This window comes from Bidens hawaiensis, unplaced genomic scaffold (genome assembly GCF_021521415.1).
Source record: "Bidens hawaiensis isolate Kalapana, Puna unplaced genomic scaffold, B.hawaiensis_p1.1 tig00031336_1, whole genome shotgun sequence".
NCBI lineage: Eukaryota > Viridiplantae > Streptophyta > Magnoliopsida > Asterales > Asteraceae > Bidens > Bidens hawaiensis.
This window is the reverse complement of record NW_027495275.1, coordinates 8,080-27,294: the sequence shown is the minus strand read 5'-3', so window position 1 is coordinate 27,294 and position 19,215 is coordinate 8,080. Positions and strand designations below refer to the sequence as shown.

Below are 19,215 nucleotides of genomic sequence, written 5' to 3'. Positions count from 1 at the left end.
TCTGTATACTTCATAACTAATTGTAGAAATAAAAATGCTCATCAAATTTGTCCCATGACTATATTTAGGTTGTCCAAATAAGAAAAAAAAAACCAATTTGATAAGAAGATGAGTGGTTGCATTTATGTTATCATTAAACAAAAAAAAATGATTTTCTTACGGAAAGCAATTTTAAAAAATAAAGATAAACAAACACTCATAATAATAGAACATATGCTTACCGATTATATTCATTAATTCCTGTATATATATATACATACGTACATATTGGATGTTGACCCCCAAAGATTGAATATATATATATATTGAAACCATGATATAAGAGGAGATGACCCATAGACTTCAATGGAGTCCCTTTGCACCAATTAACATTGTTAAACCATATGTAATGGCCATAGCCATCCAACCTCCAACCACCACCCTAAAGGTGGACTTGATAGCCGGTGCCCGCCCCAAGGCAGCCCCTAACCATCCAAAAACGGCCAGTGCCACTGTCACCGCTACTGCCACCACCAAAACCCTCACCTTATAAGGCTTTATAAACGAAGCCGCTAACAAAGGCACTATAGCCCCCAATGAAAAAGCTAGAGCTGATGCAGCCGCAGCTTGCCATGGGTTCGGAAGGCTATCGACCTCAGCTTCAACAATATCTCTACGGTTGATCTCTCTTTTAATTTGGGCAACTTCTATATCGAGTTGCGAGTAAACAGAAACAAGTTCTCCAATAGCCATACTACATGCTCCGGCTACTAAGCCAGCAAAACCCGTCAAGATCATGGCTTTCATGTCTTTTTTAACGGCTCCAACACCCATCATTAGAGAAGCCGTGGAGACTAACCCGTCGTTGGCCCCCAAGACAGCGGCTCGTAGCCATTGGGACCGTTTTGAGTAGTCAAACAAGTCCTTAGGCTCGAGCTCAAGGGTTGTCTGGTGGTGCACCATGTCATGATCTGGGATTGTAGCCATTAGAAATGAGTTAATTAAACAAAGTAATTTGAGTGTGGCTAACACACGCCTACAAGTAAGCTATTTATAAAGGAGATCTTGTTGAGATAAGTTACAAAATGATCCCTTAACTATTCCATCATTTATATTTGTAGTAAATACAAATATGAATATCTTTCACATTTTGGACTCATCATCCCCGTTATGAGGAATGCATATATATATTTTTTGATATACACTCATTAATAAATAATGTGAGCATACGTATAACAAAATAAATTACTTTTTTATATGCAATATGTATTTGTCTCTTGAAATTCAAAACAAAATATGAGTAAATTTGGGTATGTATATAACGTACACGTATACGTTATATTGCATAAACATAACCTGCATATTTGTAGGTAGATGATTAAAATTTTGTAAACATACAAACAAATTAGTTTGATAGTCTTTTATGTACATAACTAATTTGTTTGTATTTAAGAAGTACAAAGTTTTAAAAACTTTTAACCATTAATATCATAACAATTCCACACATTTAGTTATGATGCACACATAGATGAGGCTGTGCGTTTACTTTTACCCGCCTAAACAATTAGTGTTTCTATTTTTTATGGATGAATACATATCCTATTTTGCATAATATAGTGTAGCTCATCATATTAGTTTAAAGGATTACTGACAAGAAAACGGATTATACATGAGTAAAAGTAGATAATAAATATAATTAATTGATTTGGTTATGACATTGCTATGATAGTTTAATATGTCTTAAAAATAAGTAATTACATGTCTTTTAGGTTAATGATGAATAATCTGATTTTTTCTTCAATGGTCAAAAGCTTTAAATTTTGCTATGAAATCCCCCAATTAGGGAATTCTAAAGTAACGTACAAAAAGTTAATTTATTCAGCAGCATAAAGTTTAGATATGACATCATTAGAGTCCGATAAATTGGTTAGACATTAGTTAAATCAAAAGGCATCAATAATTTTGTGCATAAATATCTAAAATGAAACAATATAAGTGTGGATGGGTCGAACCCGGGCACTACCCGCCGGCCCACCAATCACCGGCCACCACCTCAGCCGGTGTCATTGAATCCGAACCCGTTGGCGCCACATTACCCGTTCAACCCTCTGCTCCCTCTCTCCCCTACACACACAAACATGTTTCTCTCTCCTCTCATTTCATTGCATTGTATCACCCATGATCGATACCTAGCGAGGAATATGGTGAGGGTGGCAATGGTGTACCTGTTACTCATCACCACCTCCCTAAGAGTTAATTGCATTGCATGTGTAGATTGTGGTTTTTTTGTTTTTCTTTCTCCTGGAAATTACGAATTTAATTATGGTATTTATAAGATTGTAGCTTGTTTAATTTTATGCAACTATCTAACTTAAAAAAAACATGTTAAATTTAAAGTGGTTATTTTACACTTATGAACAAGTAACAATAAATAACCATCCATCGTTCTCTCACTAACACCCTTTCCTCGGCTAAAATGGAAGATCCCGTCACATACCATTGGCCAATGACCCTTCATATCAACATTCTAATCAACGGGGGTCTCGAGTGAACCAAATTTTCAAATCAGTTCCCTACATAACATGGATAATTGTTTCTATGATCAACCCATATTCATCCTTACAACTAGATCTTATAGCACCACAAGGCTACAATACTTAAGGTGGTTGAAGGGATACCATAAGGGTTTAGGACATTCGAAAACTGTGAAAACGAGGCTAGGTAATACTAGATCTGGGGCTTGAGGACTCATTAGGATGGTCAAATTTTCTTGGGAAGAGGAGAGGTAGTACATTACCCCATCTTTAAGGCCGCTACTCGCAACAATGAAACTATTAAGAGATAGTAGCTTGGTGGCATCAAAGTGGTACCTAGAGTGTCCTTTTCCATGAGGTTGATGCTCCAAGTTTCATAGTGAATAATGATGTAGATTTATAAATAAAATCAACGGGTGTATGAAATAGTTCTTGTGGTTTGACTACTTTAATTGATTGAATATTTTAGTTATTATTGACGAAATTTACTGTAAAAGTTAAAATTTTTTACAAACTTAAAAGGTCATAATTCAAGATACGATTAACACTAAACCATAGAAATTATTTGTATGATCAACTTAGGTTTAAATTATTTAACTATGACCCACTTTACGTCACGTTCCACGTACCCACTTTTTTTCACGTTTTTGCTTTATCTTGTTTATTTTAGGTTCATTATTAATTAAATAACTGTAACACGACATTAACTTATTGCTTTAAGGGAAATTCGTATCGAGCCCCAACGGATTAAATTAGAGTTTGTGTAAGTTTTAATCTTCATTGGCTTGGATTTTGCTCGTTTATTATTATTCTTGGTTTAATACCTATAAAGGTATTTGTTATTATGATATACATATTTATATATCTGTATATTTAATTTATAACTTTATTATACAATATACACTATTTGGTTATATAATTGCAAGTACATGTTTAATGATATTTGTTATATATTTATTTATATTAGATAAAAAGAATTTGTGCATGTAAATGATATGTTTGGTTAGACAGCTTATTTGAGCTAGGTTTAACTGGTGTTTGTAATAAGTTCATTTTAAACGGTACACGCACAACTTAAATCATTTACGCGTCCACTAATATATTTTTTTTGACAACTAATATTTACTCCTAAATTCACTTAACATGTATAATGACAGAATTTAAACCCCTGACTCAGGAAAGAAAGAAAACACCTGTTAGAGCATGAGATATCATTGGACGTAATGCAGCTTAAATTTCACTAGAAGAATGAAAAATTTAAAATCCCATTATTTTCTTAAAACAGAATGGAACACGCGTACCAAAAAAAATTGTCATTCCGTGTTATCAATGACTTCTTTTTAGAAAGTTAAAAGAATATATCATCTTCACTAAACCCAAAAGACAATATGCGGTCTTACTCAACTATTAATATGCGTGTAGAAAACTCATATATCATTTAAAAATACATTAAAAAAAAGTAATTTAATTTGTGTTATTTTAGATATGAAAGATTTTTCACCATGGATAATTGTACATAATAAAAAAACCATTTTGTTAGAAAGGCAAGGATTAAGGAATATATATCAACAAAAAGGCAGAGAACTCAAGAAGCAACACAAAGTATATATAAAGGAAGGAAAAAAATAAAACTCGTCATTTATGCTTATGTGATTTTTCAGTGGATGTTCTTTAGCGAAAATAATACCAGAAAACATCCTTTATGACTAAAAATCTTATCACACTATATCATTTGGCTCTAATCCAGTTAAGTTTTCTTGTTAAAATCAGTCACGTGCAAAGCACATGAAAATATTTTTATAATTTTACAAATTTAATAATTAGAAATAAAAGAATAGACATTTTCTTATATATAGAAATAAAAAAAATAAACTTTCATCCACCGTGAACCGTCACAACCCATCCACATCTTCTTTCTCTCTCAAAAATCCAAAACCACCACCACCTAATGCTAACCGTCGCCACCCACCACCTCCACCTCTGCCACCATCACCATCAGCCACCCTTCGTATTTCTTCAAGCCCAAATTCACCCACCACCTGCCGCCACCACGTCATCATCGACCCCGTCGCCGGCTCACATCACTGCCTCATCAATCTCTCCGTCAACCACTAAAAACCGTCCACACCTTTCTCTTCGACTCACTCCATGACAATAGCATAACAAACACTAAACCCCCCCAACTTCAATAACCAGTTTCTGAATTAGGGTTTTCAAACCCTAAAACCGAGGTATTAGCACAAAAAATTGTGGGATCTGGATATTTGTTTGTTCGTATGTTTTTCTTAAAAATGTTGAAGATGTGATGCTATCACGACTGTTCATGATTGTGAGAAACTTGAAACTGAGTAAAGAAGCATGAGAAATTTGAAGTGTGAGAAGCTTGAAAATGGCATTAAAATACATAGTGAATAAGAGTGAGTGAGTAGACGGTGATGGTGGTCTTTAGAAAAGATGGTGGCCGAAAATGGTGATGATGATGGCGATGGTAGTGTGTATATAGAGAGAAATAGGATAAAGTTGTATGTTAGAGAGAGAGAGAGAGAGAGAGAACTTGTTTTTAAATATTTTTATCTTGGCTCATAGTTTAAGTTATCTACACTAATAATCCCCTTAAGGAGTAAAATACGAATTTGCCCTCATGTGCTTTGCACATGACTGGTTTAACTAGAAAACTTAATCGGGTTAGAGGCAAATGATATAATGTGATAAGATTTTAAATCATAAAGAATGTTTTCTGGTATTTTTTTCGCTAAAGGACATCCACTGAAAAATCACGTAAACATAAAGAATAATTTTTGCCATTTTGTCTAAAGGAAAACAACAAAGGCCAAGAGATTCAAAACCACAATATCACAAAATTAAATTGACAATTTTGTAGTGAACCCGCCTTGATGGATGATCCAAAGAAATCTAAAAAACCTTAAATCCATTTACAATTTTGTAGGGATAGGTAGTTTTGTCGCTAAAAGTGAAGTCATCACACACCCGCCAGAGACATCATAAAGCAACGAATTGAATAGCGTTTAGATTTCTTGTTGTGGAAGATATGAAGATAAGAAAACCTCCATATCAAGGAGATCACCAACTAATGACACATTTCCGATTATATCTTGCACAAATGTAAAAGCTGAGATCAAACAAGTTTAGCAACATCACAATTAGCAAGCAAATGATAGCCAGTTTCATCATGGATGTAACAACTCGGGTTTTTCGATTAATCTATTAATGTCTAATAACTGACCCGTTTTCGTTTTCGGGTAATTTTAATCAATAAGATATTTAAGTTATTATATTATATCTTTAATTTTTCTTTATTATATTATTTAAATATATATTCTATTAATATTCTTAGAACTTTGCATTATATACAAAATTCCCCCTATAGTTTTGTTTTAACCCATATTGTATCCACACACAAACTTGAAAGACCATATAGCAAATCTGATTAATAGCTCTATTAACCCAAACCCAAACTAGGGCTGTAAACAAGCCCAGTCGAGTCGAGCCAGAGTTTGCTCGAGCTCGAACTTAATCGAGTTGGCTCGAGCTCGGCTCGTTTTTTTTATCGAGCTGAAAAATCGAGCTCGAGCTCGGCTCGTATAAAGCTCGAGCCGAGCTCGAGCTCGTCGAGCCAGACTCCTCTAATTTTTTTTTATTTATTAGTTTTTTATTTTATATTTTACAAATTTTGATAAATAAAATACAAAATATATAATTTTAACATACATATTATATAAAATTTATAAACTAGAGAATTTATAAATTTTTTATTTTCATTATTCTTTTGTAAGGTTTTAGGTTTCGAGTGACATACTATATTTATAATTTTTATTTATTTATCTCTTGATATGATATTATTATATATAAATATTAAAATTTATGGTTTAATCTAACCGAGCCAGCGAGCCGAGTTAACGAGTCGAGCCAAGACCGAGCCACGAGCGGAGCTGACCCTGGCTCGAGCGCGGCTCGTTTAAAAATTGAGCCGAGTCGAGTCGAGTTCATTTAGAATCGAGCTTTTTCGAGCCGAGTTTTTTTCGAGCTATTTTCAAGCGAGTTTCGAGCGAGCCAAGAGCCGCGGGATTTTTGAACAACCTTAACCCAAACCAAGGATCCAGACCCGTATCCAACTCCTAACTCAACCCGTTTACTTTCTTAAACATTAATTCTCGTTGTATAATTGTAATTGATTCTTGCAAATCATTCTAAACCAAAAACGAACTATACCGACATCGTTAATTTGGAAAAAGATATAGATATGATACGAATTTACATATTATCAAAACCGTCTTTAACAATTTATTATTATACGATACAAAACTCATAATTATTCAATTAAACTCTGCTGCACTTTCCTCTCATCTTGGCGAATTAAAGCCCTAACCCTAATTGCTTCGAATCTGGCCCTATGCGTTCTGGCCGTAAGTTTCCAGTAGTCATTCATCACTAATTCACCGTGGTTCAAGATAAATAGTTTATGAATTCTGGTCGTCGTTGATCATTGAGCAATAGCACTAACGTTAATTGAACATTCATTAAGCAAATTAACTGATTATAGTTTCTAGGGTTTATGATCAGATTGGGGTTTATCAGTGTTCATATTTAAGTTATTATTTTCATAGATTTAACAACTGACACCCTAGCATAGTTGGTTTGAGGTGTGTGTTTTCATTAGTGAGCCGACCTTGGGCGCATGTTCGAGCCCCGACCAGCCTGCTTTTTGTATTTTATTCTTTTTATTTGTTTTAATATTTAAAATGGTTTATAAATTTATATTAAATATAAATTAAACATTATTTTATTAAAATGACACAATTAAGTTTACGTTTCTTGACAATTAATCTCGTTATAGGATTTTGTTATGTATGTATGTATGTATGTAGAATGGGGTTAAAATAAGAAGTGGAGTGTGTCTAAAAAGTGTAAGAAGTAATCTGGTGCGTTAGATATGTTGATCTGATGGTAGATATGGAAAGTATGTTTATTGTGCGGTGTGTTTTATTTTAGCTGCGGTGTGTTTATTGTGCGGTGTGTTTTATTAGATTTAATGGTGAAAACATACTTTCTACACTTCTTAGGAAAAATCTACTTCTTATTATAACATTGCTCTATGTATGTATATGTATGTATTATTTTTAAACAATGATAAATGTGTTAAACGTATTTACTATAATTCTACCACTAATTTTCGTTAAAGACTCGAAATAAACATTTATTTAAACATTATTATTATAATACGCATTATATCTATTTATTTAAAATATTTATATATAATTGTATTGTATTTATTCAATATTACAAGTATATTTCATATTATATTAAATTAAATTATTTTATTTTATATACCTATTTAATTATATATCTATATTCAAATTATCATAATTACATCTCAATTATATCTAACTAATTATTTAAAAGTTCGATTACATGATTATTATATCAAGTATAAATAATGATTTTTCTATAATAATGACAATAGAAATCCATCGATCAATCAATAAACATTCTTATCACAAACAAAACTCAAATCACATCAAAACCCGAATCCATTATATGTGTTATATCATTTGTAATTTAACTCATAAAGTTTTCATTACTTTTAACTAGAAATCCTTGTCGGTGAATCCTGAAGGATTTAGCATTCTCGCATCATCCTCACTTGTATTTTGTGCATCTAATCAGGTGAGTAATCGCTCCCCCTATTTTACTTGTTTTTAAACGTTTCGGGGACTTATGCGTACCTATTATCAAGTTACATTTTATATCATATTTTCAATAGCAAACTGTTATCTTTGTGTGTGTATCAATTAAATGTTTATATCCTACATGTTTATTTGTTTATTTTATCGCATTCGGAGAGGTCCATCATAATTACATTATAGTATTATCATACGGTTGTCGTAGTAGCCAACATCCGATTCGCATGATAATGGTTTTACCGACACTCATTATTTACTCATTTGTTTGATTTTTTGTACTCACAGATAACGGTTTTGCTCTTGATTTATATATTATTTTATATTTCTATTTTGTATTCTAAAACTGGTGATCTACTCACTCAACATGTGTTGTTGACAAAAATATCTATTTTGTACGTATTTGCAGGTTACATTGGATTGTTTGTCAAGATGAAGATCACGTAGAGATGACCCTTAGGATTAAGAAACTTATACTAGATTATTTGATTCCGTTTTTTTGTAATTTCCTTGAATTGTTGTACTTGAATTTTAAATTAATTAATTAGTTATTGTCACATATTAAACTGCATGATAGTATATTGTGAGCTATGAACAATCAGTTCGCGCCCTGAAATTCCGCCTTAGGTTAGGTGTGTGACAATGGAGGCCAAACGCGACACAAGTGAGGGACATTAAGATCAAGTTTTGTAAGAGAATCCTTTGTAGGAAATATTTTCAGAAGAGCATGGCTAACAAAGATATTGATTTTGATTGGAACATAGTTATTTGAAACAAATTTTGAATCATAAGCAGGAAAAGATAGCAGTGTTGAGACTAAAGTTGTATTGTTAGCCCAAGGTTAACGTTGATCAGTTCTTCACGTTAGTAATAGAAAAACATGAATGATATGATAAAACTATAACTGAAAACTTATATGTTACAACAGAGAGGGTAGCCATGACAAATGAGTATGATCCATACGACATAATTGTCAGCTTGGTCGAGTTCCCTTTAGGATATGTTAATGCTAGGTATTGGGGTTTTGCGAAAACCGTAATATGAGAGAGAGAGAGAGAGAGAGAGAGAGAGAGAGGAACACGATTTCGTGATGTGTGTTTAGGTTATGTTATATGATGTAAATTAACACACACGCACACACACACACACACATCCCAAAGGCAAAACCCTTTATTAGCAAGTAAGAGTAATATGGTTTATCAACAATTACCAAGATAATATATATAAGGTATAATTTATATATTTTGATCTTTTGATAACATAAATGATAATGAATACCATATGAATAAATATATATATATATATATATATTACACACATTCTTACATTCTCCTACTTGGTCGATTAATATATAATTTATTATGAGCATTAGATTAGTGTGTAAATTTTAACATTTGTTTTAGCTTTAAACTCAAACTAGAGCAGAAAAATACAATAATTGAATTGAACATCAGCCCAAAACTCCCCATTAATCACACTAAAGTTATTGTTTAAAACCTAAGTAGTTATGATCAAAATTTTCAAGTAAACCCTTCAAACATTTGATTTGTATAATAATTTGTCTATATGTCATTACACATGCAGAACATATTAAGAGACATACTAAATCAAAACTGGGGAAATTTCATTAAATAAAACGTAAGTAAGTACAACATGAAATTAAATAAGGTCTTTAGTAAATCTCATATTAAAAATTGTTCTTCAAAAACTTTAGGTGGGAGACCTTAGTCATCGGATCTGCAAGCATTTTATTAGTACTAATATATTCAATACAAAGATTATTTTCATCAACTCGTTCACGTACAAACATGTCACACCCAGACTCAGGGCCTAAGAGTATGACCCATTAATTGGTATCTGTTTTGAAAATATACCAGAGTTGTGTTATTTTAACGGAAGACTTTGAATAAATTATTATTATATTGAAAACCAGAAATTTAAATACCCGTTTGATATTTCAAATACATGTCTTTTGAAAAGATAAATTTTCTATAACATTCTGATTTAAAATAATGGAGCCATCATATGGCATCTAATGACTATATCTCTCGTCTTCTAATCAAGTCTTCAAGTCTATTCTAACCTTACTATATCCCTGAAATATGGGGAAAAATGCGTTAGCACACAGCTGGTGAATGACCATGACTGTTGTAAAACCTTTTTCAATGCCATTGTGAAATAAAAAATAATACCTTTGTGACTACTCATTTGGCACCCAACTTAATTGTGATAAATTACCTAAGTACATGTATAATTAAAAATATACACAAACCTTTTCTCTGAACAACCCATTAGGCTTCCAGAGGCATGTTGATGATTTGCATGGCCTTAGAGGTCAGAGAATGTTGAGTCACCATATACGAATGGATCCAGACACATGTATACTATAATCAAAGTGTCTATTTCTTATTATTGTAACACAATGCTTTAAGGATTCATAGATTATGCGCAAATATTCTGACTCTTAAGAGTTTGTACAAGTTTAGGGCGTATTCACCCTTCTGTTTATGATCAGTTTTTATTACTGATTTATGCTTTGATTGTTACCTCGGACCTGTAGTATGAGAATAACCTTGCATAAATATCTAGATCAAATGATCTAGCTTTAGACCTCCAGTCAAAATTGTATAGCTTTAAACCTTGACAAATCATTTGTTTTTTTTATTAACATTTAGATCTTTAATCTCCTTGTTTATTTAACAATTATATGATACATTTCTTCTTCATGAAGAAATGTCTACACCGAGTTTCTTCTTTAAGAAGAAACATTAATTTGACTACATTCTTTGTATATAAAACTTTATGTTTCTTATAAAGAAACATTATTTTGACTATAACATTTGTATATGAAAAGCTATGTTATAGTTAAATTTGATCAAGGTTTGGTCTATATCCCTGACTAGGGTTTAAGCAATTATAATAAAATAACTTAAGTGGAACTCCTACCTTACACGGGGTACTTGGAGTTAGATTCATAAGCTTGAGCGAGCAACACTTCTACTCTACGTCGTGTAAAATGGCTTAAACCGCTAGAATTTCGAAACTTGGGCTCGTGCCACGAACTACGAGGTTGTGAGTGTTTTGAAGTGCGTTGTGGTGTGAAGGGGGAAGAGCCAGACTCCCCATTTCATAGGCTAATTTTGGATTTCATCGGGTATCGCGATGGCTTAAAAGACAGGCCACCGCGTAACGAGATGACTTAGCTTCTTCTGATGCTTCCACGTGGTTGGACATGTGTCCCTGGTTGCTTAAAAGGGTCATCACGTATCGCGAGGCCCAAACATACTTACCGTCGCGTAGCGAAACACCACCCACATATTGGGTTTTGTGAGGAGCCTTCACGTATCGTGATTGGCTTATCCTTTGCCTATCGCGTAGCATGACGAGTTCCAAAAATTCAGATTTTTCTCTTTTGATCCCTCGTCGTTCAGACTTGTCGTATTTAGTCCAAAGTTAGAATGAAAATTTTCGAGGTGTTACATCCTCCCCACCTTTAGAAAAATATCATCCTCGACAGTTGTTGTTTAAGGATGGGTATTTCCTCATTCTTGAATCTAAAGATCTGAATTGAAATTCTGAAATCTATTATTTCAGAAGTATTTGCAAGTTGTAAGCACATTGGTTAATTGTGTTACTATTTACTATACTTTCTGCATTCTAAATATTTACTGTTGTTAACTAAATTTGTCCTTTTGATTTAGTCTATCGAATATTTTCCATCACTGATCTTAATTTATTCTATAAGTTGTATGTCTTGAATATTCTCGAGCTCTTTTCCTTTGACTTTTTGATTAATCACAAAACATTCGATATTTTTAATGATATATTCTCTTTGAATATTTTGGTATCTCCAAAAGTTTGATTTATCTTTCCTTTTTAGTCATCCTTCGTGGTGGTAGGTCAAATCAACGTCTTATTCAGAGTTTCTGAAAACTCTTCAGATTTGAAAATTTGACTGCCTTTCTTAATAATATCGAATATGAGCATTCTTGTGTATTGACATGATCTGTATGCTAGTATTTTACTTATAACATAAGGAATTAAATACGTTTTTACTATTTATAAAACTTCTAATTTGAAAACGAGTTAAAACCAGTGTACAAGAGTTAACTAATCTATTAGTTAATCCTTCGTGGTGGTAGGTCAAATACATTTGGGACCACCAAAATTTATTAATTAAAAGAGTTATTAATTAATTGATAAATTAATAATTATTAATTTATATATTAATTAATATTTTATTAATTTATAGTAGAATACTTAGTTTACAAATACCTTTCAAGCTTACACTTAATTATTGTATACAATGCATATATTTCAAATGAACGGCCCAATTTGAAAAAAACCTTCAATCTCTCACCTTATTATGCTTCTTGTATTCAATGTATCACTTTATGGACATTAAAAATATTTTCTATTTAAATACAAGATCAAAATAGGTTAACACAAACAAATCATACACACAACATGGCTTCTTATCTTAAAGGTGTGAAAAAAACAACAATGACAGACGAGATTCGAAGAAGTTCTAATCATGCCAAGGAAAATTAGAGACGAGATTCATGGGGAATTAAATTGATTTCAACAAAAAACAAAAGACAATTGAGTCATTTTTCAAGAAACCTTCATAAATCATTCATGTAATATGCTATATATAAGGAATTATTAATTTATATTTTATATGAGGTTTAAAGAAATTATCAAAAAATGTATTATCTTATAATTTTAGCGAATTATTAATTTAGCACCCTATCCCCGAGTCGGGACCGACAAAAAATATTATCTTAGAGAGTTTATTAAATAATCGAGTTTCTACTGTACAAAGATACCAGTTTTAAATTTAATTAAACTAAGTAGCTTTTTCATAAGTTTTATAAGTATTAAAATAGTTTTACACTAACCTTATATCATTACATTGATTTCATTGTGACAGTTATGTTGACTTTGACATAAATGTTTAAATGTGATATAACTAAATGTATTTCTTTCCATAAATAATTAAATTGAAGTATTAAACATATTTTACAACATACATGTGTGGTTGTAAATTTATTTAAGTTTGTGTATTATATACATAAGTGTTTACTATATTATCTCAAATTCAGTTTTGAATGTCTTTGCATTTAAATTTAATTTATAATGTCGTATTTACAAAATCAAAATATGACTTTTAAACTTACTTTCATACTCAATGTTAGAAAACAACTATTTAATTATTATTATCTTTAGAAGAAACACATTCCACATAACAAATCATAATACTGCTTTCAAAACTAGTTTCATACATAATAAAACAAAAAAAAAAAACACATTCCAGCATAACATATGAATTAAAGGATATTTTTTGGTTTATTCTCTCACTTTATTAAAAGACACAACTAGAATGGATAGAAAAATTCCATTTTATTCTTTTACTTATTCTAAGTAAAACTGATCACAACTGCAAAAAGTCTCTTGGCCCTTCAATTGTGGATAGATCTGGCTCACACTCATCGTCAAATGAAGATCCACTTTCCTTATCAGAACTATATTGCAAGTTAGTTTTCAACTGTTCAAGGTTGGATTTCATCTCCATAAGCTGATTTATACCCATGTTGCGTTTATAATCCTCATAAGTAATTCCGCCAAGGAACACTTTCACTTCTTCTTCAAGGTTTTGTCTGAGTTTCTTATCGGATGTAGATTTCTCATTAAACTCATTATATTCATTGTTGAGTGCTTCAATTTTCGATCTGCGTGAAGAGTTGATGGATGCTTGGATGGCATCTTGTTCATCGCCATAAAGAAATTTCTTTGTAGCACTATCAACATGGGGGCTTCCAAAAGCGAGAGGCCTTCCACTAATGGTGAACACAATTATTGCAATCCATGCACCACATAACGTGGCCAACTCACCGGCTTTCTTGAATAAGCTGCCGTAACGCTTGGACAACGTGACTGCACGATTGCTTTCGTTTTCAATTAGCTTCATCTCTATCTTCCGGCGACCCCTTGATCTCGCCATACCTACAATTCAAGAAATATAAAGGTGAAAGAAATATATATGAAAATGGTTGTGAGGACTTTGATACACTAATGGGGGTATTTATACATGCGTATTTATGGGACTTAATTTTATACCGTATGCATTTCTTATATGATGGCCGACACTTATTAATTTTTTAATGTGTATACTTTAATTAATATTGAATACGTTTGACCAATTGCGTTTTTGGATTTTTCATGATTAATACATTTGTATTGAGATATAATTGTCTTCGTTCAGAGAAATTCAAGTGCCGCGCTTAAAAATTACAATATCATAGTAAGAAACTAAAATGAAATATAAAGTTAAAACACAAATTACTATTATGTTGTAATTTTTTCTTTAACAATTCCTCCCGCACGCATCTAATATACTCCTAATTTTACATCATTGTGCACATTGGTACTCGAACCCTTAACCTTTAAAGGAGATGACAACATTTAACACACCAAAATGCCATTGAGTTTAATACCGTTGGTCACTGCCGAGTCTTAGTGATTTTATTTTAACTCATTAACCTATCATATTATTTTTAAAATCACAGTTTAATATTTTCTCTTTCCAAAATCTGATTTTGTAAAATCGTGTTTTTATTTTCTTGTTTTAATAACTAATTTTTTAAACCGTGTTCTAATAATTTCTCGTTTTTATATTGAATTTTTTAAAACGTGCTTTATATTTTTTTCTTTTTTTAAATCTTGGGCTATAAATGATATTAATAAATGTCCATGTTTTCCTATAATACAAATACTAACAATAAAATTTTGCCTATTAAATGGAATAATACCGCATTAAAAAAAGAAAGTGGTTACATTAATGTGAATGGGACAGTGATTACTTAGGTTATATAAAAACTGATATAAAAAAATTGTTTAGTTATATTCGAGTTTGATATAGAGTTTGGCACCTTAAGCAAATCTTATATCACGGGCTTATGTAATGTACCACTGAGATTATGTTGAGTGCGAGTAGTGTGTATAGAACAATCCATATAAGTATGTGTTCTTCCCTAATTATTCATGCACACTCAAATAGTCGGATGAGATTGTTAAATATTAAAATCCAAGTCATTGTGGTCTTGGGTTACACCTTTTCATCAACATATTTAACCTCTTAGTATACCAATCCGGTGCGAATCTCGAAGGTTGCAAGCAGGAACCCCCCCCCCTTCGCGTAGGCCCACTAAAATTAATACATAAGAATCCTTTTTTTTAATTAAATTTAATAAAGATGGAAATATATGAGACCAAATTTGGGCTTAGATGAGGCATGCTTTTTTTTTATTAGGCCTACAAACATACGATACACCTTGAATCTTTTAGGTTTGTTGGTGTTTCTGTTTACCTTTTTTTAAGTTCATGTTACTCACTAACTTGATTATGTTATTTTTTATGTTTAGGCTCAAATAACTTGGTTTAGACGGCCAGTCACAAATCTTTAGATGGTTCGTCAAATCATGGATTTGACTATTTTAACCGGATTGAAATAAGCCCTAATACGGACCGCCATAAATCCTCACCCGGTTCTTCTAAATCAAAACTTGTGTATTATTATTTGGCCCTCTAACATTCAAATATGTCAAAAATGCCATTAGATTTTCATGATGTTACATCGTGGCAGATTCTTGATCACCAAGATGCATGATCAATGACCCAGGTGCCGATTGATACAACAATCCTAACACGAGAGCATTATTTTCTGGACCAGTCAAAACCGGTTTGATTACTTCCCAAAATTTGTGAATACGAATAGCAGTTCATACGTAGAGAACAAACGTTATACTTTGTGGGTGAAAGAATTTGACATTGAACGGATTGCAATTGATATTTCTTACCCCTCGGTTGTGGAACGTCCTTCCATCGATATCTGCCTTCATGAATACATTAACGATGTGCTTTGATATATTATATGACCTGGTTTTGATCAAACATTGTTAGTGCACGGTTTTGTGACTGGTGATTTGCAGTTAAAGTTTTCAAGATTAAAGTATTTGATAGCTACGGAAAAGTGTGTGTATGTTATTGCACGGTTTTGGTGTCCGTAGCAGTCGAATAAGTTATCGATAGTCTAGGTTGTTTATTTAATGTAAAATGGCCCATTCGCTATGAATTGTATAGCGAATGAGGCCCATTCGTTAGTTAGCTAGACTAGTTCGTTAAGGTATAAGCTCATTCGTTATGGAAGCATAACGAATGAGGGCTAGTTTGTTAAGTTATCACCCATTCGTTATGTAAGCATAACAAATGGTGTCTAATTCGTTACTAAGCTATAACGAATTAGACTTAACTTAACGAACTAGAGCATATGGCCTATATATATGCTGCTCATGCTCATAATTTAGGATGTACATAGTTATAGTTATTATGCTCTCCATTACTTATTATACACCATAATGTATTCATCTTTAACATATCAATAAAGTATGTATTTAACATGTTGATCGATCTCGTGTTCCTATTGTGTAATTGATGTATCGACGCGGCTAGATCCATTGGAAGGTTTCAATAAACATTCTTGTTTCAATATCTGATTTTGTATAATCATGTTTTTATTTTCTTGTTTTAATATTTAATTTTTCAATCCATGTTCTAATAATTTCTCGTTGTAATAATGAATGTTTCAAAACCGTATTTTTATATCTTCTTCCTTTTTTTTTCTTAAATCGAGGGCTATAAATGATAATAATAAATGCCCATGTTTTTCTATTATATAAATACTAATAATAACATGTACCCAATTAAATGGGGGTAATATCGCATTAAAAAAGAAACGAGTTACGTTAATGTGAATGTGATAGTGATTACTACTTTAGGTTATATAAAAAATGATTTCACAATACAAAACAATAATTGTTTAGTTATAATTCGAGTTTGATATATAGTCCGTCACCTTAGGCAAATCTTATATCACGGTCTTTCGTAATGTACCACTGAGATTATGTTGAGTGCGAGTTGTGTTTCTGGAACAATCCATATAAGTATATTTTCTTCCCTAATGTCTATGCACACTCAAATGAGTTTGTTAAATCTTGGAATACAAGTCATTGTGGCCTCGGGTCACCCATTTTCATCAATATATTTATCCTCTTTGTATACCAAGCAGACGCGGATCTAGAAGGTTGCGAGGGGAAAGGCTCGTTGGCCCACTAAAAGTAATACATAAGAATCTATTTTTTGAAATTAAATTTAATCAAGATGGACACGTATGAGACCAAATTTGGGCTAATAAGGGGCACACTTTTTTTACTAGGCCTACAAACATACTATCACTCTGGCTTTCTGAGATTTGTTCGTGTTTCTTTTTACCTTCTAAGTTCTAGTTACTCAGTTACTTGATTATTATTTCTATGTTTAGGCTTAAACAAACCGTCACAAATCTTTAAACAATATGACCGGATTGAATCAAGCCCTAATACGGATTGTCACAAATCCATAGTCGGCCTTCTAAACCAAAACTTATATATTACTATTTTGCCCTCCAACATTCAAATTTCTCAAAAATGCCACCAACTTTTTCAGGATGTTACATTATGGCGGGTTCTTGATCACCAAGTTGCATGATCAATTACCCAGGTACCCGATTCGGTTACTTCCCAAACTTTGTGAATATGAATAGCAATACATACTTAGAGAACACACGCTATACTTCGTGGGTGAAAGCATTCAAAATCGAACGGATGGCAGCTGAGATTCTTTACCCCTCACTTATGGCACGTTCTCCCATCGACATCCTTCTTGGTGAATACATTAACGATGTACTTTGATTTATTATATGACATGGCTGTCACACCCCAACCTAAGGCGGAAATGTCGGGGCATGAGCTGATTGCTCACAGCTCTCAATGTACTATCATGTAATATTTAAAATGGTAATATCTATTAATCAAATTCAAATAATCCAACAAGGTTTAAATAAACAAGGTACAAAATCCCATTAATAAAACAAGTAAAACAACATCCAAATTTAAATCTTGTATCTTCTTTTCTAGCATACAACCCTAAGTTTCTTAAAGCAAATCCCGATAATCATATCATACGGTGGCCTGCATATGCGTTAAAAATACAATAATTTGTCAACACGAGGTTGAGTGAGTAAAAAACCAGATGAGTGAATATATAATAAGTACAGAAAAGTGCAAACTATATCAAGTGAGATAAGCAAATTAATCAAATGAGCAAGTAAATAAGTTGTCGGTAAACACGAGGCCAGATGAACTGGACGATGGCTACTATGACGGTCGTATGATCATACTATTCTGATTAAACCCTAGAAATCACAATCGGTTGAATTCATTAATGTTAATTGATTATATATTAGGGCTATTGTTAACTGGTTATAAACAAACACAATTCATGAATAAATTACCTCGTATCATGTTATATGACGGGTTAATTTGAAGAATGGTAGCCGGCACAAACGAACAGAAGAACAAACAGCAAACAATGATTATAATGAAATTGGTTTGAGGGTTTATGACGGTGAGAAGTAGGAGAGTAAAACTGGATGTTTAATTGAGTTATTATAATCGTTAGCATGTATTACAAGTCCAATTTAGTGTCGGCAGAGTCAAAATTGGTAAAACGAATCAACGTGATCGAATTAACTTAATTAAGCTGTCGGTTAGGCCGAAGATGGTATGTATAATTCATACATTGATCCAATTTCTATAAAAGTGACGAGAATTGAGGTCCAAGACTTCGTTTTGTGTAAATGGGTTCAAAATACGGGTATGGGTCTGGGTCGGATCCTGTGTTAAATGGGTTTAGATAATAATAATAATAATAATAATAATAATAATAATAATAATAATAATAATAATAATAATTGCATTTTAGTCAGTTCTTCATGTTAGTAATAGAAAAACATGAATGATATGATAAAACTATAACTGAAAACATATATGTTACAACAGAGAGGGTAGCCACGACAAATGAGTATGATCCAGACGACATAATTGTCAGCTTGGTCGAGTTCCCTT

The 19,215-nt window shown here is 32.2% G+C and overlaps 1 protein-coding gene and 1 pseudogene across 1 annotated transcript; both read right to left on the bottom strand.

Annotated features, from left to right (window-relative positions):
• Positions 1-206: 206 nt before the first annotated feature.
• Positions 207-974, bottom strand: LOC143581978 (vacuolar iron transporter homolog 2 pseudogene; annotated as a pseudogene).
• A 12,672-nt stretch (positions 975-13,646) lies between these two features.
• On the bottom strand, positions 13,647-14,244 carry LOC143581977 (agamous-like MADS-box protein AGL29). The gene has a single exon (XM_077064646.1). It carries the CDS (start codon positions 14,214-14,216, stop codon positions 13,647-13,649), a length of 570 nt encoding a protein of 189 aa, XP_076920761.1. The 5' UTR covers positions 14,217-14,244.
• Between the last annotated feature and the right edge of the window lie 4,971 nt (positions 14,245-19,215).